This window comes from Oncorhynchus mykiss, chromosome 15 (genome assembly GCF_013265735.2).
Source record: "Oncorhynchus mykiss isolate Arlee chromosome 15, USDA_OmykA_1.1, whole genome shotgun sequence".
NCBI classification, from domain to species: Eukaryota; Metazoa; Chordata; class Actinopteri; order Salmoniformes; family Salmonidae; genus Oncorhynchus; species Oncorhynchus mykiss.
The window spans coordinates 14,718,715-14,741,503 of record NC_048579.1 but is presented as its reverse complement, the minus strand read 5'-3'; the positions used below and the strand labels follow the sequence as shown (position 1 = coordinate 14,741,503).

The window sequence follows — 22,789 nt, the reverse complement described above, 5'->3', positions numbered from 1 at the left end:
GTGTGTGAGTGAAATCTTGCATGTCAATATCTGGGGTGCTGCTAGAGGCAATGTCATTTGCTAAGTCTACCTTTAATGTGTAAGAACACCCACTGTCTTTCAAATGAATAGGCATCATTATTGTGGCTGTTGAAATCAACTTTGTTAGAAGAGACAAGTGCTTTAATTTACAGCGGCCTTAGCTCTCCAGTTGATAGGTTACATTTAGCCAAACACTTATCTTTGACCTTTGAAGAAACACCTTGACGTTGGACCCAAATAGCTTGCAAGTTAGCCTATAATAGGCTTAATGTTTGCTTATTTCATTGAACATGGGATTGTTGATAGACAATAGGACTACCTTGTCTTGATGCGCATTGGCAAAAGTTAACCTACGGAAAGGAAAGGGTTACTCCCTGTATTGACGTCAGAAGTCTGAGGGAGAAAGACACTTGCCCTGCCACTCTGTAAACAGGAGAGGCAGGCTTGCCTGATAAGATTACACCAGCGACGGAGGAGGAGGTATATTTGAAGACCTCACTTTTAATACAAAACATACCATCGGAGATGAGCAGCCTTTTGAAAGGGTTAAATGGAGCGACTATAGGGTTCCGGTGCTTTCCGTGGCACAATAGTGTCGCGCGGTCTGGGATAGGCTATGGAATTACTTTTATGCCGTAAGGGAGACGACAAATACTGTACCTTGTTGGATTGACAACACTGTTGGGCAGGTAGCCTAAATCAATTGCATATCTAGGCTACATTCAGTTGAACATGTTTAGACGTGTAGTTGCGAACACCGTTGTCTGTGGCCACTGGCCAGTCTGTCATTTCCGCGACAGTTCAGTAAGCAGTTTCTAATGTAGCCCAGCCTACAGTTTTTGTAAGGAAGTAGCACATATGATTCGTTTTCAGCAAACTACACGAATACTGGTAGGTTATGCTATTTCCCATTCCACGTGACATGTTTGTAGTTAACGATAGGGTTATTAAGTATAGAGTCAACTGGTAACCGCTAATCTTGACGCATGTAACGATACTTCGTATCAACTTTCAAGACGGTGACATTTTATCCAGGGCTTTAGGGTTAAGGCAGACAATCGTCTGCTACAGCATTCAGATAGGCTACATTCGATCGGGGAGTCGAAAAAAGCTAAGTCTATATGCATTCACTATTCCATGGGTTAACTGAGGGGGGAAAAAACATGGGCTTCATTTTCTAGGAACTTTTTAACAATTGAGGAAGGAAAGGCATTTACTCCACTGGCCGTTCTCTTGGCCACAGCGGATGTGACATTTGATACGCACAAGCCTTCACGGACTGGCTGGCAGAAACACCAGTCTGTCGCCCCGCTGAGAGCCCATATCGGTAGCAGTGACCTCTGCGTAATAGCGCATTGGAGACCACCGAGAAATAAATCACTCCCGACTCCGGTTCGGATTTTTAATGACAGCCAATGCCACAGAGCTAATACGGAAGCCCCCAGATAAGATTCATACTGTTACAGTATCTAGAGTTTACAAAATGGTACAATAGAGATAAATAATTATACACAACAAAGAATGACATCTGCCCACATGATCAAATTGATGTACCTCTCGCCTCCCCCATTTGCTAGACTTCTCAGAGATGTATACTAATGGTTCATTGGACAACAGAGCCGCGGGAAATAGGGGTGCTGCCCCATGAAAAACTGCACTGGGCCTTTACTGGTTCTGTATTAGTGGACCGATATAGGAGTCACAATTATTTGTCAGTATTCAGCCATGATTACTACAAGTTTAGATAGCTGGCTAGACTAACTACCAATCTAAAAATGATTAACCAGTCCCTGCCACACATTTATCTATCTGCACCGCCATGAGAATAGGACACGCACACACCACTCATCTCCATCCCTTCCTGTTGGCTCGTTCACCACAGGAGACTGATCACTTTCCAGGCTCCCTGGCTGTCCGTCATGAAGAAGCGAGCCAATAAGGCGTTGGAGCAGGATGAGCCTCTGTGCTGCTGTGAGTATGTGGACCGTCAGGGGGAGCGGAGCCATGTGGCAGCCTGCTGCTGTGACTGTGAGGACCTGGACGATGCCTGTGACAGGTGAGAGAGTGGCTTACCCATCTACGGCCAGTTACCTTCACACTCTTAGCTAATGGTTCTTCATCCAGTTTGGTATCACATCAGAAAGTGAATGTCTGCTTCTCTCCCTCAGATGGTTGAAAAAAGAGCCCCAGAAGGCCAACTCACTGTCCCATCTGGTTACTGTGATGACCGACCGCCTCCGTGTTCCCTGGTTCTGGGGTGGAGCCCGGCGTGTCGACCTATCGGTGCTCCCCCCGCTGCTCCTACTTCCTGTCCTCCTACACGTCGCAGCCCTTCACTTCCTGTTGGGTATAGTTGTTCTGACTGCTCTACCGGTCCTGGTTCTATGGTACTACTATGTCACCCACCGCAAGAAGGGCCGGACCCTGTTCTTTCTCAGCCTGGCCCTGTTCTCCCTGGGCTACATGTACTACCTCTTCCTCACCGAGATCTTCCCCAGGGGGGGTGTAGAGCTGACCCAGTTGGGCACAGTGACCTTGGGGGTGGCCCTGACTCTGGCCGCCCTTGTCCACACCAAGAGAGAACCTCGCTACGTATGGCCACACCCGGCTTACGTCCACAGCACAGTGACCTATCACAGCCCTCCACCGGACAGAGACCCCGGCCACAATGGGGTCGGGCAGGAAGTAATGCTTGCCAATCGGGGTAGTGGGTCGGAGCAGCAGGGCCAGGGGGTGGAGCAGATGAATAGTGAGCAGAGCAGGAACTGGTGCTCTGTGTGCAGGGTTTTGCGGCCCCCCAGGGCGGGACACTGCAGGATCTGTGACATCTGTGTCCTGAGGCTGGACCACCACTGTGTCTGGTGGGTCCCATTAAAACACCCCTGTCTGCCTGGACACACAGGAGGCTCATCTGTCAATTATTACACAGCCACGTCAAAGCAATGTCTCCGCAGTGTCATGCCAGACCTAAGAAGCAATGTCTCAGCAATTATCAGTGACATTCTCTTGTCTCTGTCATCAGCCATAGGCCTGTGTGTGAGAAACTCACTGATCTGTAACACACACACAATCGTGCAAAAACAATAACCTTCAAACCCTTTAGACGTGTATGTGTGTGTGTTTGGTGGAATCACGGGTTCTAAGTACATCTTACAGTTGAAGTCAGAAGTTTACATACACCTTAGCCAAATACATTTAAACTGTTTTTCGCAATTCCTGAAATTTAATCCTAGTAAAAATTTCCTGTTTTAGGTCAGTTAAGATCACCACTTTATTTTAAGAATGTGAAATATCAGAATAATAGAATAAACTTGTATTTCTTTCATCACATTCCCAGTGGGTCAGAGGTTCACGCACTCAATTAGTATTTGGTAGCATTGCCTTTTAAATTGTTCAACTTGGGTCAAATGTTTTGGGTAGCCTTCCACAAGCTTCCCACAATAAGTTGGGTGAATTTTGGCACATTCCACCTGACAGAGCTGGTGTAACTGCGTCAGGTTTGTAGGCCTCCATGATCACACATGCTTTTTCAGTTCTGCCCACACATTTTCTATAGGATTAAGGTCAGGGCTTTGTGATGGCCACTCCAAATCCTTGACTTTGTTGTCCTTAAGCCATTTTACCACAACTTCGGAAGTATGCTTGAGGTCATTGTCCATTTGGAAGACCCATTTGCGACCAAGCCTCAATGTCAACTCAATGTCTTGAGATGTTGCTTCGATATAGCCACATAATTTTCCTGCCTCATGATGCCATCTATTTTGTGAAGTGCACCAGTCCCTCCTGCAGCAAAGCACCCCCACAACATGATGCTGCCACCCCTGTGCTTCACGGTGGGGATGGTGTTCTTCGGCTTGCAAGCCTCCCCCTTTTTCCTCCAAACATGACAATGGTCATTATGGCCAAACAGTTCTATTTTTGTTTCATCAGACCAAAGGACATTTCTCCAAAAAGTACGATCTTTGTCCCTATGTGCAGTTGCAAACCGTAATCTGGCTTTTTCTATGGCTATTTTGGAGCAGTGGCTTCTTCCTTGCTGAAGCGGCCTTTCAGGTTATGTCGATATAGGACTCGTTTTACTGTAGATATAGATACTTTTGTACCTGTTTCCTCCAGCATCTTCACGGGGTCCTTTACTGTTGTTCTGGGATTGATTTGCACTTTTTGCACCAAAGTACGTTCATCTCTAGGAGACAGAACGAGTCTCCTTCCTGAGTGGTATGATGGCTGTATGGTCCCATGGTGTTTATACTTGGATACTATTGTTTGTACAGATGAACGTGGTACCTTCAGGTGTTTGGAAATTGCTCCCAAGGATGAACCAGACTTGTGGAAGTCTACAATTGTTTTTCTGAAGTCTTGGCTGATTTCTTTTGATTTTCCCATGATGTCAAGCAAAGAGGCACTGAGTTTGAAGGTAGGCCTTGAAATACAGGTACACCTCCAATTGACTCAAATTATGTCAATTAGCCTATCAGAAGCTTCTAAAGCCATTACATACATTTCTGGAATTTTCTAAGCTGTTTAAAGGCACAGTCAACTTAGTGTATGTAAACTTCTGACCCACTGGAATTGTGATACTGTGAATTATAGGTGAAATAATCTGCATGTAAACAAATGTTGGAAAAATGACTTGTCATGCACAAAGTAGATGTCCTAACCGACTTGCCAAAACTATAGTTTGTTAACAAGAAATTTGTGGAGTGGTTGAAAAATGAGTTTTAATGACACCAACCTAAGTGTATGTTAACTTCCAACTTCAACTGTACATTATATTCATTTAGCAGCAGGTGCTCTCATCCAAATTAGTCAGCGCTGTACTGTGTGTGGTGTAACCCAATGATCTTAGTACAGTGTATTGGCTGTCTGTGTCTGTGTGTGTGTCATGTCAACACTGTGGTAGGATAAACAGCTGTGTGGGCCAGTCCAATCACCGCAGCTTCCTGTTGACACTCCTCCTCTTCCTGTTGACCTCTCTGTATGGGATCAGTCTGGTGCTGCGCAGCGTGTGTCCTCAACAGAACCTTGTCACCGCTCTGGTCTACTGCCCTGGCGTCTACAACCAGCACAGGTAACACACACCATACATAATGCACACACACACGCTATTACATGCTGACCAGACCACACGCGTGCATGTCGATTTTGTCCACCCACACCAGATGCGATCAGGACACGCAGGTTGAAATATCATAACAAACTGAACCAATTATATTAATTCGGGGACTTGTCAAAAAGCATTAAATATTTATGGCAATTTAACCAGCTAGCTTGCTGTTGCTAGCTCATTTGTCCTGGTCTATTAACATTGGGTGGCTATTTTACCTGAAATGCACAAGGTCCTCTACTCCGACAATTAATCCACAGATAAAAGGGTAAAAGTTTGTTTTGAGTAATATCTCCTTCAGGCTTCTTCTTTGGACTTTATATGGCGGTTGGCAACCAATGTTAGGTGCATTACCACAACCGACTGGAGTGTGGACCTCAGTTCATCTTTCAATCACACACGTGGGCATATGCTCCTAAAAACCAATGAGGAGATGGGAGAGGCGGAACTTGCAGCGCGTCAAGCATCACAAATAGAACCAAGTTCTATTTTAGCGCCTGGCTACGTGGACGCTCGTTAACTCGCGCAAACAGTGTGGGTGCAATGATTGAATACCATGTACGTGTACATTTATTCTGCAAAGCATGAGACGCGAGTGGTGTAGTCAGCATGTTAGGCATTAGAGGCTAAAAGGAGCCTGTAAAATGAGGTGGTGTAGATCAATAGTGTCCTAAAATACCCACTGGCACCAGGGACGTAACCACGGTTTTAGTGAGGTCGGGGAGCGGTTTGAAAGTTGAAGCTCATTTACTGCATTTCTTTACAATTTAAACATTTTAAAATGCTATTTGGAGAACAGGAAACACAAGCAAAAATGACCCCAGCCATTATCACCTTGGCTGCTGTAGGCTCATTCACCACAGTCGAACATAACGAACAAACCCCTGTTCGTAATTCCAATCCTGGTAACTCTAAGGGAACAAGTGTTTTTTATTTGCATCAAAGCAGTATTTTCTTTTGTCTGGGACACTTAAAGCTGTGATGTTTTGGAATAATTGGATATTTACAGGGGAAATGTAGGTTGATTTGAAGTTTCTATAAGAGACTTCATCATTATATTTTCCCCTACCTGCCCTCCTACTGACCCAGATTTACAGAGCAGTTACTGTGGCTCAGCATGGCTTTGTTGTGTAAGGGTAAATGTGTGTTAGTGTGTGTTTGCTGATAATGCTTGTGTTGTTGTTGTGTGTAGTGTAACAGCCATTTTGTCTCCCACTCAGCACTGTAATAAATGTTATGTTGCTCAGATTTGTATATGTATAGCCCCTTCCCTCCTCCATGGGTGTTTTGTAGATCTGTATATGTATAGCCCCTTCCCTCCTCCATGGGTGTTTTGTAGATCTGTATATGTATAGCCCCTTCCCTCCTCCATGGGTGTTTTGTAGATCTGTATATGTATAGCCCCTTCCCTCCTCCATGGGTGTTTTGTAGATCTGTATATGTATAGCCCCTTCCCTCCTCCATGGGTGTTTTGTAGATCTGTATATGTATAGCCCCTTCCCTCCTCCATGGGTGTTTTGTAGATCTGTATATGTATAGCCCCTTCCCTCCTCCATGGGTGTTTTGTAGATCTGTATATGTATAGCCCCTTCCCTCCTCCATGGGTGTTTTGTAGATCTGTATATGTATAGCCCCTTCCCTCCTCCATGGTTGTTTTGTAGATCTGTATATGTATAGCCCCTTCCCTCCTCCATGGGTGTTTTGTAGATCTGTATATGTATAGCCCCTTCCCTCCTCCATGGGTGTTTTGTAGATCTGTATATGTATAGCCCCTTCCCTCCTCCATGGGTGTTTTGTAGATCTGTATATGTATAGCCCCTTCCCTCCTCCATGGGTGTTTTGTAGATCTGTATATGTATAGCCCCTTCCCTCCTCCATGGGTGTTTTGTAGATCTGTATATGTATAGCCCCTTCCCTCCTCCATGGGTGTTTTGTAGATCTGTATATGTATAGCCCCTTCCCTCCCCATGGGTGTTTTGTAGATCTGTATATGTATAGCCCCTCCCCTCCTCCATGGTTGTTTTGTAGATCTGTATATGTATAGCCCCTTCCCTCCTCCATGGGTGTTTTGTAGATCTGTATATGTATAGCCCCTTCCCTCCTCCATGGGTGTTTTGTAGATCTGTATATGTATAGCCCCTTCCCTCCTCCATGGGTGTTTTGTAGATCTGTATATGTATAGCCCCTTCCCTCCTCCATGGGTGTTTTGTAGATCTGTATATGTATAGCCCCTTCCCTCCTCCATGGGTGTTTTGTAGATCTGTATATGTATAACCCCTTCCCTCCTCCATGGGTGTTTTGTAGATCTGTATATGTATAGCCCCTTCCCCCCTCCATGGGTGTTTTGTAGATCTGTAGAAACCAGATAGGTGGAATCTGTGTATTAAAGCTCCTCTTAGCTCATTGTTAACACATCTGGTTTCTAAAAATAGAGGGTTTGGGCTAGGGGCTAGAGATGGTTTTCAGGAATGTATGAGTCATGTCCTCTATTCAGTGTGTGTGTGTGTGTGTGTGTGTGTTCCAGCTCAGCGCTGTGTTTCACCTGTGCGTGGTATAGCTGCATAGTGACTAGTGGACTACTACACCTGCTGGTCCTGCAGCTCATCAATGTCAGCTACAATGTGACGGAGCGAGAGGCGCGCACCGCTCTCCGAGACAAGACTGCCCACAGTCTCTACTGGGGCCTTGTCGTTGACACAGGAGTCTACTCACATGGTTTCCGTGGCAACTGGGCAGAGTTCCTGACCATGGGAGAAGGCCCGGACACCCCCTGGCCCAGCCTCACTGACCTTGTGTAGCTGACCATTGGAGAAGGCCCGGACACCCCCTGGCCCAGCCTCACTGACCTGGTGTAGCTGACCATTGGAGAAGGCCCGGACACCCCCTGGCCCAGCCTCACTGACCTTGTGTAGCTGACCATTGGAGAAGGCCCGGACACCCCCTGGCCCAGCCTCACTGACCTGGGGTGCGTTCAACAAGGAAAATAGTTTGCGAACATTGGCTAATGTTAGCTAACATATTCCATTTGTTTTGTGTTAGCCACGACCATTCGCTAACGTTAGCTAACAGTCAGAAGGTAGTGTGCGGTGAACGTAAGTATCGGTTTCAGGTCTTAACTGCCGCTACAAAATCAAGTGGCCATGTAGACTTTCTACTATATTTAGTAGGAGTGGCTAAGTCATTTTCAGTTTGAATACTGTCGCTAAAAAGCCACAGAAAATCATTACAAAAAGTTTCACTGTAACATTTTGGAATATTTATTCAACTCAAATTGTTACTCTGGCAACATGTTCACCGCAAACAGAAGCTCTGTTGAACTCTCCTCTGGTGTAGCTGAGCTGCTCAACAGCATAATGGCATCGTTACATGCTGACCAGACCGCTCGTGCGCATGTTGATTTTGTCCACCCACACCAGATGCGATCAGGACACGGAGGTTGAAATATCAAGTAATCGCTCCTCCAGTTTTCAACTCTGGACTTTATATGGTGGTTGGCAAACAACTTCAAGGTGCGTTACCACTACCGCTGAATCTCAGTTCATCTTTCAATCACCCAGTGGGTATATGCTCCTAAAAACCAATGGAACCAAGTTCTATTTTAGCGCCTGGCTACGCGTACGCTCGTGAGCATTGTGGGTGCGATGATTGAATAACATGTATGTGTACATTGATTTTGCGACGCGAGCGGTGTGGTCAGCATGTTAGAAGTCATTGATCAATTGGACGATCCAGGTAGAAGTTGCCTACAGATCTAGAGTCATCTTTTACCCTCATACAATCTGACTTTAACCGTTAGGGGGAAGTACATAAAACTGACCGTAGATCAGTCTGGGGGGGAGGCAACTTCACCCTACTCTGTGATATAGAGGCGTCACTACAGACCCTGGTTCGATCCCGGGCTGTATCACAACCGGCCATGATCGAGAGTCCCATAGGGCGGCGCACAATTGTCCCACTGTTGTAAATAAGAATTTGTTCTTAACTGACTTGCTTGGTTAAATAAATGAAAATAAATATGGACAAGAGTTGGAGGATGTGGCTGCTGTATTATCTTTCACCACCAGATGGCAGCATATCTCCACACCTCAGACTGTAAAGACATCTCCCTCTCTCCTGTTAATCAGTCTTCTACCTTGTCTGTCTGTATGTCCCCTCCCTATCTATTATGTCTTTCTGTTCTCCCCAGTCGGTCCTTCTGTCCTCTCCTTCCCTATTCTGTCTGGGACTGGGAGGGAGGCCGAGCCAGTCTGAAATCACAAGTCTTTGTTAAGGTGTCACAGTGATCGGTTCTGTTGTGAAGTAGCGCCCCCCACAATACCGTCCCTGAGCTGAACCATAGGCTACAATAACACACAACCACTTCTGTTAACTTTACTGACTGACAGCCTCAATCAAATCTCACCATCTCTACCCCTCTCTCTCTCTCCCTGACCTTTTCTCCCATTCTAGTGCTGCAATTGCTCCGTGCACCTTTCATCCATCTCTATCGATCTGTCTCACGCTTCCTCTCTCTCTTCATTTTCCTCGCGCAATCTCTTTCCAGGGTCCTTCTACCATTCTCTCGCTCTCTCCTTCCTCAGTTGAAGTGCCTTTGATGGGAGAGGTGACCAAACCACATGACCAAAATAAAACGAAGCCCTAGATGTTCCTTTCAACACTGATTAACACTCCTCAAGAAAGGAACAGCTGTTGTCACTATATCTTATTTTTATGTGCAACAGTTGCTGTGAGCTTCAGAAGAAAACAGGTTATGGGTATTTATCAAACCGCATCGTGTTGATACATCTCTGTAGATGAAGTGTTGTTGCATTAAACATCACATTTACATTTTAGTCATTTGCTTACAGAAGCAATTAGGATAAAGTGCCTTACTCAAGGGAACATGGATTTTTCACCTAGTCAGCACAGGGATTCAAACCAGCAACCTTTAAGTTACTGGCCCAAAGACCTTTTCCATGTTCTGGCTCAGCTGAAAGCACCATGCTCTACCAACTGAGCTACACAGGACTTAAGAGAATAAAACAACAAAAGCACAGAGTTGTGGGAGAACAACTTCGACAGACTACCCACAGTGAGAATCGTTTATGGTGATATGAATAACATAATGCTTTTTATTTTGTATGGCTTCAAGCTCTTGTCAAACTGCATCAAACTGTGACTTCAAAAATATTAAATAACCTGAATTTTAACTGCAATTTTAAATGAGTCATTGCTGTTACAAAAGTTTCCAAACTGTCTTCATTAAAAGTTGTATCCACCTTTCTCAGGTAATGAAGGTAGACCAACAGCTGGTATGTGTGTGCTTGTTACAGCAGCAACTTAATCATCTGCTTTGGGTCCTATCCACTGATTTATCCTCTATGCCAGTATTCTCTGCCTGCCTGCCTGTCTGTCTGAGTGTACTGTACGTATGTCTACTGTACATGTGTGTGTTCTGTGGGTCACAGAGGGCCTTGTTCCCAGGTACAGTCCAGAGGAGAAGAGCAGAAGTCAGGGAGGACCTCTGCCACTCGGCGTCTCAGCTGCTCCCTCCTGGTCTCCCTCCCTCTCTCCTCACGCAGCCACCCCGGATACCGTCTCCAGGCTTGGAAACAGCTCCGCACCACCCGCCTGGGACAAGGACGGAGAGCGAGAGACAGACAGACAGACAGACAGACAGACAGACAGACAGACAGACAGACAGACAGACAGACAGACAGACAGAAGCAAACAGAACAACTTAGAAATCCCTTACACCAAGCGATTATACAGTCATACAGTCAGGTCCTACATATGGAGCATGTCTGCATCTTACACAGCAAGATCATGTTTCTAGGACAGGTGTCATGTTTCTAGGACAGGTATTATTGGTACAGGCAGTAAAGGCCCATGTAAACACACCCACCTGGTACTGTGTTCCTGAGCCTGCTGCTCCCGATCCCAATCTGCCATCCTCTCCTGGGTCACGTGATCTAGCAGTCCAATCAGAGCCCTCTTCAGAGTATGCGTGCGCCAGAACCGCTCGGCCCGCCCCTCCAGAACCATGCAGTGATCCTTCAGCTGAGCCAGAACATGTAAAACAGAACGGGTCAGGGGTGGATAACGGGTCAGGGGTAGATAACGGGTCAGGGGTGGATAAGGGGTCAGGGGTGGATAAGGGGTCAGGGGTGGATAACGGGTCAGGTCTGGATAAGGGGTCAGGGGTGGATAAGGGGTCAGGTCTGGATAAGGGGTCAGGGGTGAATAACGGGTCAGGGGTGGGTCAGGGGTGGATAAGGGGTCAGGTCTGGATAACGGGTGGATAAGGGGTCAGGCGTGGATAACGGGTCAGGGGTGGATAAGGGGTCAGGTCTGGATAAGGGGTCAGGGGTGAATAATGGGTCAGGGGTGGATAACGGGTCAGGGGTGGATAAGGGTCAGGGGTGGATAACGGGTCAGGGGTAGATAAGGGGTCAGGTCTGGATAACGGGTCAGGGGTGGATAATGGGTCAGGGGTAGATAAGGGGTCAGGTCTGGATAAGGGGTCAGGTCTGGATAAGGGGTCAGGTCTGGATAAGGGGTCAGGTCTGGATAAGGGGTCAGGTCTGGATAACGGGTCAGGGGTGAATAAGGGGTCAGGTCTGGATAAGGGGTCAGGTCTGGATAAGGGGTCAGGTCTGGATAAGGGGTCAGGTCTGGATAAGGGGTCAGGTCTGGATAACGGGTCAGGGGTGAATAAGGGGTCAGGTCTGGATAAGGGGTCAGGTCTGGATAACGGGTCAGGTCTGGATAAGGGGTCAGGTCTGGATAAGGGGTCAGGTCTGGATAACGGGTCAGGTCTGGATAACGGGTCAGGTCTGGATAACGGGTCAGGTCTGGATACAGTACACAGGAATGTCCATATCAATAGGGACTGATATACCAAAGACTGCCCACCGCGTCACTATTACACTGAGATCAGTTTTATAATGTATTTATGTTGGAAAAATTACAGAGTGGCCATTTGTTTGCCTCAGTCTCTATTTGTGTGAGAGTTAGTGTGCTTCTATGTATCGCTAGAGAACGCCTGATATCTCCAGGAGGGATAGGTGTCATTTTTGTCTTCATCTGTTGTCTAGTACTGTCTAGCTAGCTAGGGCCATCTACTTTGGGTGCTGCCTCTCCCCAGTAGCCTACTTGGTGTGTGAACTGCTCACTGCTCATAACTAGCAGATGATTGTTGACACATCAACCAGGATGAAGGGGCAGGGCAATTTGTGACTGTTGTTCTGGTAATCAGTGGCTGTATTGGAGGGGGAGAGGTTTCTCCTCTGCAAGGCAATCAGCAGTTAGTTCTTCAGTCTGCCCTGGTTTGTCAGCAGTGGTCGAGTCAGCGGCGGTCATGTCAGTGGCAGTCTCATGGCCAAAACTAAGACTGCAGCCAAAACAATCCAGGCTGTATCACAACCGGCCATGATTGGGAGTCCCATAGGGCGGCATACAATTGGACCAGCGTTGTCCGGGTTGGGCCGGTGTAGGCCGTCATTGTAAATAAGAATTTGTTCATAACGGACTTGCCTAGTTAAATAAAGGTTACATTAAAAAAGACTGTTCTGCGGTGTTGTTCGAGGAAGGAAAGAAAGGCTCTACTCTTACTTGAGTATCTGTTAAGGGAATTTTGATGATGACTAATTATGTATACATTTCAAATCAGGACTGACTAATCAGAATACTATTATGTTACTGTATATGTACTAATCAGAATACTATTATGTTACTGTATATGTACTAATCAGAATACTATTATGTTACTGTATATGTATGAATTTTCTTTTTAATCCTAGTACTGAATATAATGTGTGTAAATATAATCAAGAATTAGAACAATGACTGTCTGTACCATGGTAGACATGAATGAACTTATAGCCAGTCTGGCTAGAAGGCTTATCTACACTAGCTGACCTTGGCTCAGTCATATATTATCTTAATAGGGAGAGACATGTGAGAACCATACAGCCATTGTACTAGAACAGAGATGACACGGGCTGGTACTGAAACTAATGACATCATTTTCAGTTTATAACCTGTGGCAAAATGTGTAATGAGCAGTACTCTTGTGAATAAAAGCTGCTGGTTGACTAAGATTGTGCTTCTGTCCATTTTATACAAATAAGGGTCATACAAATCCTTATGAATTGACAGAGTGTTTGATTTTAACTGGGTATTAAAACAGAGGAATTTAATTCCTGCAACAGTATCTTACCTAGTTATTTTCAGAATAGTTAATTCTGCTCTTTTGTAGCTTTGTCAACTGTGTGTTTTAATATGCCTGTTCACTCCTCTCCCTGTAGGTTTTACAGACTCTCCCCACCCCTTGGCTGCAGCCCTTCTAATTTAGTGTACCCTGCGCACACAACCCATGAGGAATTCCTTGTCTCCGGCAGGGTTTGGACATGCTTATCTGCGGTCAAGAACGCTGTGTTCGTCTTAGTCCATGCTGCCCTTATTGACCCAGACAGAGACCTGGATCATCCCAGAGAATACTACTACTCCAGCTTCTCTCTCTTCATCTGACTACTTGTTCTCGCATAGTCCGAGACCATCTGGTTGTCGTGGTGATGGCACAGGGCTACTCATTTGTCCTAAGTGGAGATTTTCTCTTTTCTCCCTCCCTCACCTGTCCATTTCTTCACTTGTCCACCTACTCGATCACCCATCAGGTGCCCTTAGAGAATTCCTCAATGAGCTTGACACCTTGATAAGCTCATTTCCTGACAATGGGCTCACCGCTCTTATTGGGCGACTTCAACCTCCCAATGTCTGTCTGGCTTCGATTCATTTATTTCCACCTGTTTCTTTCCCCTCCTTGCCTCTTTTGACCTCACCCTTTCCCAGTCCCCTCAAACTCACAAGGCAGGCAATATGCTTGACCTCATCTATACTAGAGGCTGTTTGCCTACTGATCTCATGGAAACACCCCTCCCCTCTACCTTCTCTTCTTCTGTATCTGCTGCTAAAGCCACTTTCTATCACTAAATGTAAAGCTTCTGCCTCTAACCTTAGTAAACTCTTATCTACCTTCTCTCTCCTTAATCTTCCACCCCCCCACCCCTCCCTCTCTGCAGCTGACCACTTTGAAAAGAAGGTTGACGACATCCGCTCATCATTCACTCAGCCTATTGAGTCCACTGGTCCCACTCACACAGAACTACCCTACGCCTCGACCTCTTTCTCCCCTCTCTCTCCAGATGAAATACTGTGACTAGTGAGGTCTGGCCGTCCGAAATGCCAGCTCGACCCCATCCCAGACCATCTCTGGAGATCTTCAAGACCGGTTTCTCAACCAAGACTCCTCTTCTCTGTGTCACGGAGGCCATCCGCACTGCCAAAGCGGACTTTCTCTCCTCTGTTTTCATCCTCCTAGATCTATCCGCTGCCTTTGACCCTCTGAACCATCAGATCCTCCTCTCCGCCTTCTCACAACTGGGCATCTCAGGCTCTGCATCCTACCTGGCAGACCGTTCCTACCAGGTGACGTGGAGAGGATCTGTGTCTGCACCACACACTCCCACTACTGGTGTCCCCCAGGGCTCGGTTCTAGACCCTCTCCTCTTCTCTCTACACCAAGTCACTAGGCTCCGTCATATCCTCACATTATATATCCTATCAATGTTATGCGGATGACACTCAACTACTTTTCTCCTTCACTAAAATTAACTTTTTGGTCAACCAGCCAATGTTTCTAAAACAAATGTATTACTAGTAAGAAGTAATGGGGTATTGCTTAATCATTAGGTGAGACAAATGTTCGTTCAGCTGCCACTTTAAGGGATGGGCCATTGCCGTGGTAACTTGGTCACTTGTTTGTCTGTGATGAAAAAATCTCAGACTGCGACGTCTTCCTAGCAGCAGACCGTTGTCGCAGACTCTAACATTGAACAACCTAGCGTGTGAATATAAAAGTCACACTTTAGTAGCCTTTCAGGTCAATTGGACCAACTTCTACATGTGGGCTTTGGATTGAAAGAAAACGGTTCCCAAATTCTCTGTAACCACCCACCAACATGGCTGGTGAAATAGACATTCTTACCCACCAATGACAAACTCTACCCACATTTGGCGTGTGTTCATTTTCCACCTTGCTTCTGACACGCATCTCTGCGTGCCTGGCAGATATCTCGGCATCATCACCTCAAACTCAACGGAGCTGCTCTTCCTCCCGGGGAAGGCCTGCCTGCTCCAAGACCTCTCCATCACGGTTGACAACTCCACAGTGTCCCCCTCTCGGAGTGCAAAAAACCTTGGCTTGACCCTGGACAACACCCTGTTGTTCTCTGCAAACACCAACGCTGTGACTCGCTCCTGCAGGTTCATGCTCTACAACATCTGTAGAGTACAACCCTACCTCACACAGGAAGCAGTGCAGGTCCTAATCCAGGCACTTGTCATCTCTCGTCTGGACTACTGCAACTCACTGTTGGCTGGGCTCCCCACTTGTGCCATTAAACCCCTGCAAAACGCTGCATCACACCTGGTGTTCAACCTTCCCAAGTTCTCTCATGTCAGCCCACTCCTCCACACACTCCACTGACTTCCAGTTGAAGCTCGCATCCACTACAAGACCATGGTGCTTACCTGCGGAACAGCAAGAGGAACTGCACCTTCCTACCTTCAGGCTATGCTCAAACCCTACACCCCAACCCGAGTACTCTGCTCAGCCCAGTCCAAGCTCTTCTCTCTCCTGGCACCCCAATGGTAGAACCGGTTTCATAAATCCCTGCCCATCTTCTGAAAACATCTGAAACGCTACCTCTTAAAGAGTATCTTAAATAATCCCACTGCACCCCCCTGAAAACCCACCCAAGAAACTTCCGTAAACTAACACTCACACTTGACTCTCTTCCCCCTTACTAGTTCTGACTTTGTTGATAGCTACGTTATTGAGGAAACATTTACTTACTATGACTGAAATGTGGTTTTCCGACCTAGCTACTTAAGATGAATGCACTCACTGTAAGTCGCTCTGGACAAGCACGTCTGCTAAATGATGTGTGTGTGTGTGTGTGTGTGTGTGTGTGGTGTTCATAGACTCACCCTTTTCCAGTTGCCCAGGCTCCTCCGTAGCAGGATGTGTTGATGCAGTTGGTCGGCAGAGGCCCATTTCTGAGCCAGGGACTCGCCTGCTACCTGCTGCCAGGACAGCGTGCACCGTCTCAGGAGGGACTGCCTGTGATGAGCCCTGGCCAGCTGGAAGGGAATGAAAAGAATACTGCGTATGCATGCACACCTATTCACAGGTAACAAACAATGGCATGGTACAAAAGGATAAGGAACCTGCATGCCATTGAGGCAGACATGGTGAACATATATTGAGAAATTGACAGTACAATTTGACATTTATTTCCAACTCATGGTCTTTAAAGAAGATAGGACTTTGACCACTGGTAAATAAAGAGAATAGAGTTGTTGGGAATCGAGGTAAGTTGTTGGGAGTCCAGGTAAACCAGTAGCAGAATAGAACATGGACTATGGAACGAGCTGTTCAGCTGCTCAAGATTGTATACAGTAAATTGGAAGTGAACATGTTGCTGAGCACAGGATTCTGCTGAGGGGAGGACATCTCATAATAATGGCCAGAAGGGAATGAATGGAATGGCATCAAGCACATGTAAACGATGTGTTTAATACCATTCCACCTATTCCGCTCCAGCCATTACCATGAGCCTGTCCTCCCCAATTAAGGTGCCGCCAATCTCCTGTACAGCTGAGATGTTACACCATCCATCTTAATGTCACTTGCCCATCAATCATTCTTCTCCTCCAACCCCTCTTCTCACTCTCTTCCTGTACCCCTCTCTTCTAACCTCTCTCTTCCTGTACCCCTCTCTTCTAGCCTCTCTCTTCCTGTACCCCTCTTCTAGCTTCACTCTTCCTGTACCCCTCTTCTAGCCTCACTCTTCCTGTACCCCTCTCCTCTAGCCTCTCTCTCTTCCTGTACCCCTCTCTTCTAGCCTCTCTCTTCCTGTACCCCTCTCTTCTAGCCTCTCTCTTCCTGTACCCCTCTTCTAGCCTCACTCTTCCTGTACCCCTCTCCTCTAGCCTCTCTTCCTGTACCCCTCTCTTCTAGCCTCTCTCTTCCTGTACCCCTCTCCTCTAGCCTCTCTTCCTGTACCCCTCTCTTCTAGCCTCTCTCTTCCTGTACCCCTCTCCTCTAGCCTCTCTCTCTTCCTATACCCCTCTCTTCTAGCCTCTCTCTTCCTGTACCCCTCTCCTCTAGCCTCTCTCTTCCTGTACCCCTCTCCTCTAGCCTCTCTCTCTTCCTGTACCCCTCTCCTCTAGCCTCTCTCTTCCTGTACCCCTCTCGCCTCACTCTTCCTGTACCCCTCTCCTCTAGCCCCTCTCTTCCCGTACCCCTCTCCTCTAGCCCCTCTCTTCCTGTACCTCTCTCCTCTAGCCCCTCTCTTCCTGTACCCCTCTCTTCTAGCCTCTCTTCCTGTACCCCTCTCTTCTAGCCTCTCTCTTCCTGTACCCCTCTCCTCTAGCCCCTCTCTTCCTGTACCCCTCTCCTCTAGCCCCTCTCTTCCTGTACCCCTCTCCTCTAGCCCCTCTCTTCCTGTACCCCTCTCTTCTAGCCTCTCTCTTCCTGTACCCCTCTCCTCTAGCCTCTCTCTCTTCCTGTACCCCTCTCCTCTAGCCTCTCTCTTCCTGTACCCCTCTCCTCTAGCCTCTCTCTCTTCCTGTACCCCTCTCCTCTAGCCTCTCTCTTCCTGTACCCCTCTCCTCTAGCCTCTCTCTTCCTGTACCCCTCTCCTCTAGCCTCTCTCTTCCTGTACCCCTCTCCTCTAGCCTCTCTCTTCCTGTATCCCTCTCCTCTAGCCTCTCTCTTCCTGTACCCCTCTCTTCTAGCCTCTCTCTTCCTTGACCCCTCTCCTCTAGCCTCTCTCTTCCTGTACCCCTCTCTTTTAGTCTCTCTTCCTGTACCCCTCTCTTCTAGCCTCACTCTTCCTGTACCCCTCTCCTCTAGCCTCTCTCTTCCCGTACCCCTCTCCTCTAGCCTCTCTCTCTTCCTTGTACCCCTCTCCTCTAGCCCCCCTCTCTTCCTGTACCCCTCTCCTCTAGCCCCTATCTTCCTGTACCCCTCTCCTCTAGCCCCTCTCTTCCTGTACCCCTCTCTTCTAGCCTCTCTCTTCCTGTACCCCTCTCCTCTAGCCTCTCTCTCTTCCTGTACCCCTCTCCTCTAGCCTCTCTCTTCCTGTACCCCTCTCCTCTAGCCTCTCTCTTCCTGTACCCCTCTCCTCTAGCCTCTCTCTTCCTGTACCCCTCTCCTCTAGCCTCTCTCTTCCTGTATCCCTCTCCTCTAGCCTCTCTCTTCCTGTACCCCTCTCTTCTAGCCTCTCTCTTCCTTGACCCCTCTCCTCTAGCCTCTCTCTTCCTGTACCCCTCTCTTTTAGTCTCTCTTCCTGTACCCCTCTCTTCTAGCCTCACTCTTCCTGTACCCCTCTCCTCTAGCCTCTCTCTTCCCGTACCCCTCTCCTCTAGCCTCTCTCTCTTCCTTGTACCCCTCTCCTCTAGCCCCCCTCTCTTCCTGTACCCCTCTCCTCTAGCCCCTCTCTTCCTGTACCCCTCTCCTCTAGCCCCTCTCTTCCTGTACCCCTCTCTTCTAGCCTCTCTCTTCCTGTACCCCTCTCCTCTAGCCTCTCTCTCTTCCTGTACCCCTCTCCTCTAGCCTCTCTCTTCCTGTACCCCTCTCCTCTAGCCTCACTCTTCCTGTTCCCCTCTCCTCTAGCCTCTCTCTTCCTGTACCCCTCTCCTCTAGCCTCTCTCTTCCTGTACCCCTCTCCTCTAGCCTCTCTCTTCCTGTATCCCTCTCCTCTAGCCTCTCTCTTCCTGTACCCCTCTCTTCTAGCCTCTCTCTTCCTGTACCCCTCTCTTCTAGCCTCACTCTTCCTGTACCCGTCTCCTCTAGCCTCTCTCTTCCTGTACCCCTCTCTTTTAGTCTCTCTTCCTGTACCCCTCTCTTCTAGCCTCACTCTTCCTGTACCCCTCTCCTCTAGCCTCTCTCTTCCCGTACCCCTCTCCTCTAGCCTCTCTCTCTTCCTGTACCCCTCTCCTCTAGCCTCTCTCTCTTCCTGTACCCCTCTCCTCTAGCCTCTCTCTCTTCCTGTACCCCTCTCCTCTAGCCTCTCTCTCTTCCTGTACCCCTCTCCTCTAGCCTCACTCTTCCTGTACCCCTCTCCTCTAGCCTCTCTTCCTGTACCCCTCTCTTCTAGCCTCTCTCTTCCTGTACCCATCTTCTAGTCTCACTCTTCCTGTTCCCCTCTCTTCTAGCCTCTCTTCCTGTACCCCTCTCTTCTAGCCTCACTCTTCCTGTACCCCTCTCTTCTAGCCTCTCTCTTCCTGTACCCCTCTCTTCTAGCCTCTCTCTTCCTGTACCCCTCTCTTCTAGCCTCTCTCTGCCTGTACCCCTCTCCTCTAGCCTCTCTCTGCCTGTACCCCTCTCCTCTAGCCTCTCTCGTCCTGTACCCCTCTCATCTAGCATCTTTCCATCTCTCTGCCAGTTCAATTTGACCTACTGGTTCTAACAAACAGGTAGTCAAGCAGGTGCTCATAAACAGAATACTGTAAACATAATTCCAGCTCTGAGCGTGATGTCTGGGTGTATGTGCATTTGGTTTAAGATGTTGTGTGTGTGTGCCATATTTCCATTGGAATTATGTGAGGGTTTGTTGGTATCTGAATCACACCTTTAAAACCTGTAGTTGTTTAGATAAATAGTCTTCTATGTCTGTTTGTGTATTTGAGTGTAGCTGTGAATACATGAGTGTGTATTTCAGTGTAGCTGCGAATACATGAGTGTGTAAGTGAGTAGCTGCGAATACATGTGTGTATTTGAGTGTAGCTGTGAATACATGTGTGTATTTGAGTGTAGCTGTGAATACATGTGTGTAAGTGAGTGTAGCTGTGAATACATGTGTGTATTTGAGTGTAGCTGTGAATACATGTGTGTAAGTGAGTGTAGCTGCGAATACATGAGTATGTAAGTGAGTAGCTGCGAATACATGTGTGTATTTGAGTGTAGCTGTGAATACATGTGTGTAAGTGAGCTGTGAATACATGTGTGTAAGTGAGTAGCTGCGAATACATGTGTGTATTTGAGTGTAGCTGTGAATACATGTGTGTGAGTGTAGCTGCGAATACATGAGTATGTAAGTGAGTAGCTGCGAATACATGTGTGTATTTGAGTGTAGCTGTGAATACATGTGTGTAAGTGAGCTGTGAATACATGTGTGTAAGTGAGTAGCTGCGAATACATGTGTGTATTTGAGTGTAGCTGTGAATACATGTGTGTAAGTGAGTGTAGCTGCGAATACATGAGTATGTAAGTGAGTTGTGAATACATGTGTGTAAGTGAGTAGCTGTGAATACATGTGTGTATTTGAATGCAGCTGTGAATACATGTGTGTAAGTGAGTGTAGCTGCGAATACATGAGTATGTAAGTGAGTTGTGAATACATGTGTGTAAGTGAGTAGCTGTGAATACATGTGTGTATTTGAGTGTAGCTGTGAATACATGTGTGTAAGTGAGCTGTGAATACATGTGTGTAAGTGAGTAGCTGCGAATACATGTGTGTATTTGAGTGTAGCTGTGAATACATGTGTGTAAGTGAGTGTAGCTGCGAATACATGAGTATGTAAGTGAGTTGTGAATACATGTGTGTAAGTGAGTAGCTGTGAATACATGTGTGTATTTGAATGCAGCTGTGAATACATGTGTGTAAGTGAGTGTAGCTGTGAATACATGAGTGTATTTTTAATTTTTAAATTTTACCCCTTTTTCTCCCCAATTTCGTGGTATCCAATTTTTTATTTTTTTTGTAGCTACTATCTTGTCTCATCGCGGGAGAGACGAAGGTTGAAAGTTATGCGTCCTCCGATACACAACCCAACCAAGCCGCACTGCTTCTTAACAGTGCGCATCCAACCCGGAAGCCAGCCGCACCAATGTGTTGGAGGAAACACCGTGCACCTGGCAACCTTGGTTAGCGTGCACTGCGCCCGGCCCGCCACAGGAGTTGCTGGTGCCCGATGAGACAAGGATATCCCTACCGACCAAGCCCTCCCTAACCCGGACGACGCTAGGCCAATTGTGCGTCGCCCCACGGACCTCCCGGTCGCGGCCGGTTGAGACAGAGCCTGGCACAGCTGGCGCTGCAGTACAGCGCCCTTAACCACTGCGCCACCTGGGAGGCCCTTACATGAGTGTATTTGAGTGCAGCTGCGAATACATCAAAGGACTGTCACCAGACGAGGCCCTTCAGCGCATCCCCAGGAATGACAAGACCTTTCTGCTGGGTGACTTCAATAATAGGATGAGACAAAACAACAGGATATGGAGTTCTGGGTAGGCATGGTGTTGGCCAGGTCAATAAGAACGGCATGACACTGCTAACTATGTGCCGAGCACGATCTCATCATCCCTGACACCTTGTTCCAACAGAAGAACAAATATAAAACATCATGGATGCCCCCACGCTCCAAACACTGGCCCCTGATTGACTACATCATAGTGAGACGTTCTGGCATTAATGACGTCCTGCTGACAACTACCATGAGGGGTGCAGAATGCTGGACAGATCACCGTATGACACTGATAAAACGTCCCCCCCACAACACCTGCAGTAAGAGGCATCTGCACTGTACCCGGCTTGAGAAATCTCCAGAAATGGACGAGTTCCATCACTCTCTCGCTGAAAGGCTGAGGGAGACTGAGCCTCTTCTGAGCTGAAAGGCTGAGGGAGACTGAGCCTCTTCTGAGCTCAGAGGTCTCCATGGACAGCCATGCCTGTCCCCACCAACACACATACAGACTGAGACATACAGCCATGCCTGTCCCCACCAACACACATACAGCCATGCCTGTCCCCACCAACACACATACAGACTGAGACCTATTACCATGCCTGTCCCCACCAACACAGACTGATACCTACAGCAATGCCTGCCCCCGCCAACACAGACATACAGACTGAGACATACTACCATGCCTGTCCCCACCAACACAGACTGAGACACACAGACTGAGACATACTACCATGCCTGTCCCCACCAACACAGACTGAGACATACTACCATGCCTGTCCCCACCAACACAGACTGAGACATACTACCATGCCTGTCCCCACCAACACAGACTGAGACATACAGACTGAGACATACTACCATGCCTGTCCCCACCAACACAGACTGAGACATACAACCATGCCTGTCCCCACCAACACAGACTGAGACACACAGACTGAGACATACAGACTGAGACATACTACCATGCCTGTCCCCACCAACACAGACTGAGACATACTACCATGCCTGTCCCCACCAACACAGACTGAGACACACAGACTGAGACACACAGACTGAGACATACTACCATGCCTGTCCCCACCAACACAGACTGAGACATACAGACTGAGATATACTACCATGCCTGTCCCCACCAACACAGACTGAGACATACAGACTGAGACATACTACCATGCCTGTCCCCACCAACACAGACTGAGACACACAGACTGAGACATACAGACAGACATACTACCATGCCTGTCCCCACCAACACAGACTGAGACATACTACCATGCCTGTCCCCACCAACACAGACTGAGACACACAGACTGAGACACACAGACTGAGACATACTACCATGCCTGTCCCCACCAACACAGA

General features: G+C 47.6%; 2 protein-coding genes across 6 annotated transcripts in view; one reads left to right on the top strand and one right to left on the bottom strand.

Moving 5' to 3' along the window:
* Window positions 1–374: 374 nt before the first annotated feature.
* LOC110489680 (palmitoyltransferase ZDHHC23) lies at window positions 375–10,323 on the top strand. 5 transcript variants are annotated; one of them, XM_021562446.2, is made up of 5 exons: window positions 375–501; window positions 1,904–2,077; window positions 2,190–2,882; window positions 4,925–5,092; window positions 7,653–10,323. In XM_021562446.2, exons 2-5 carry the CDS (start codon window positions 1,941–1,943, stop codon window positions 7,924–7,926), a joined length of 1,272 nt encoding a protein of 423 aa, XP_021418121.2. In that variant the 5' UTR covers window positions 375–501; window positions 1,904–1,940; the 3' UTR covers window positions 7,927–10,323. The 5 variants fall into 5 exon arrangements, with proteins under 5 accessions (XP_021418121.2, XP_021418120.2, XP_021418117.2 ...); XM_021562445.2 differs by having other exon boundaries at window positions 422–656; window positions 5,012–5,092; XM_021562442.2 differs by having other exon boundaries at window positions 422–656.
* A 90-nt stretch (window positions 10,324–10,413) lies between these two features.
* Window positions 10,414–22,789, bottom strand: part of LOC110489651 (coiled-coil domain-containing protein 191) — a 38,834-nt gene continuing 26,458 nt past the window's right edge. Inside the window, exons 16-18 of the mRNA XM_021562395.2 lie at window positions 16,160–16,312; window positions 11,013–11,167; window positions 10,414–10,738 (exon numbers count right to left, since the gene is read on the bottom strand). Of these exons, the coding sequence (XP_021418070.2) occupies window positions 10,570–10,738; window positions 11,013–11,167; window positions 16,160–16,312 (477 nt within the window). The 3' untranslated portion in view covers window positions 10,414–10,569. The remainder of the gene's footprint in view (window positions 10,739–11,012; window positions 11,168–16,159; window positions 16,313–22,789) is intronic.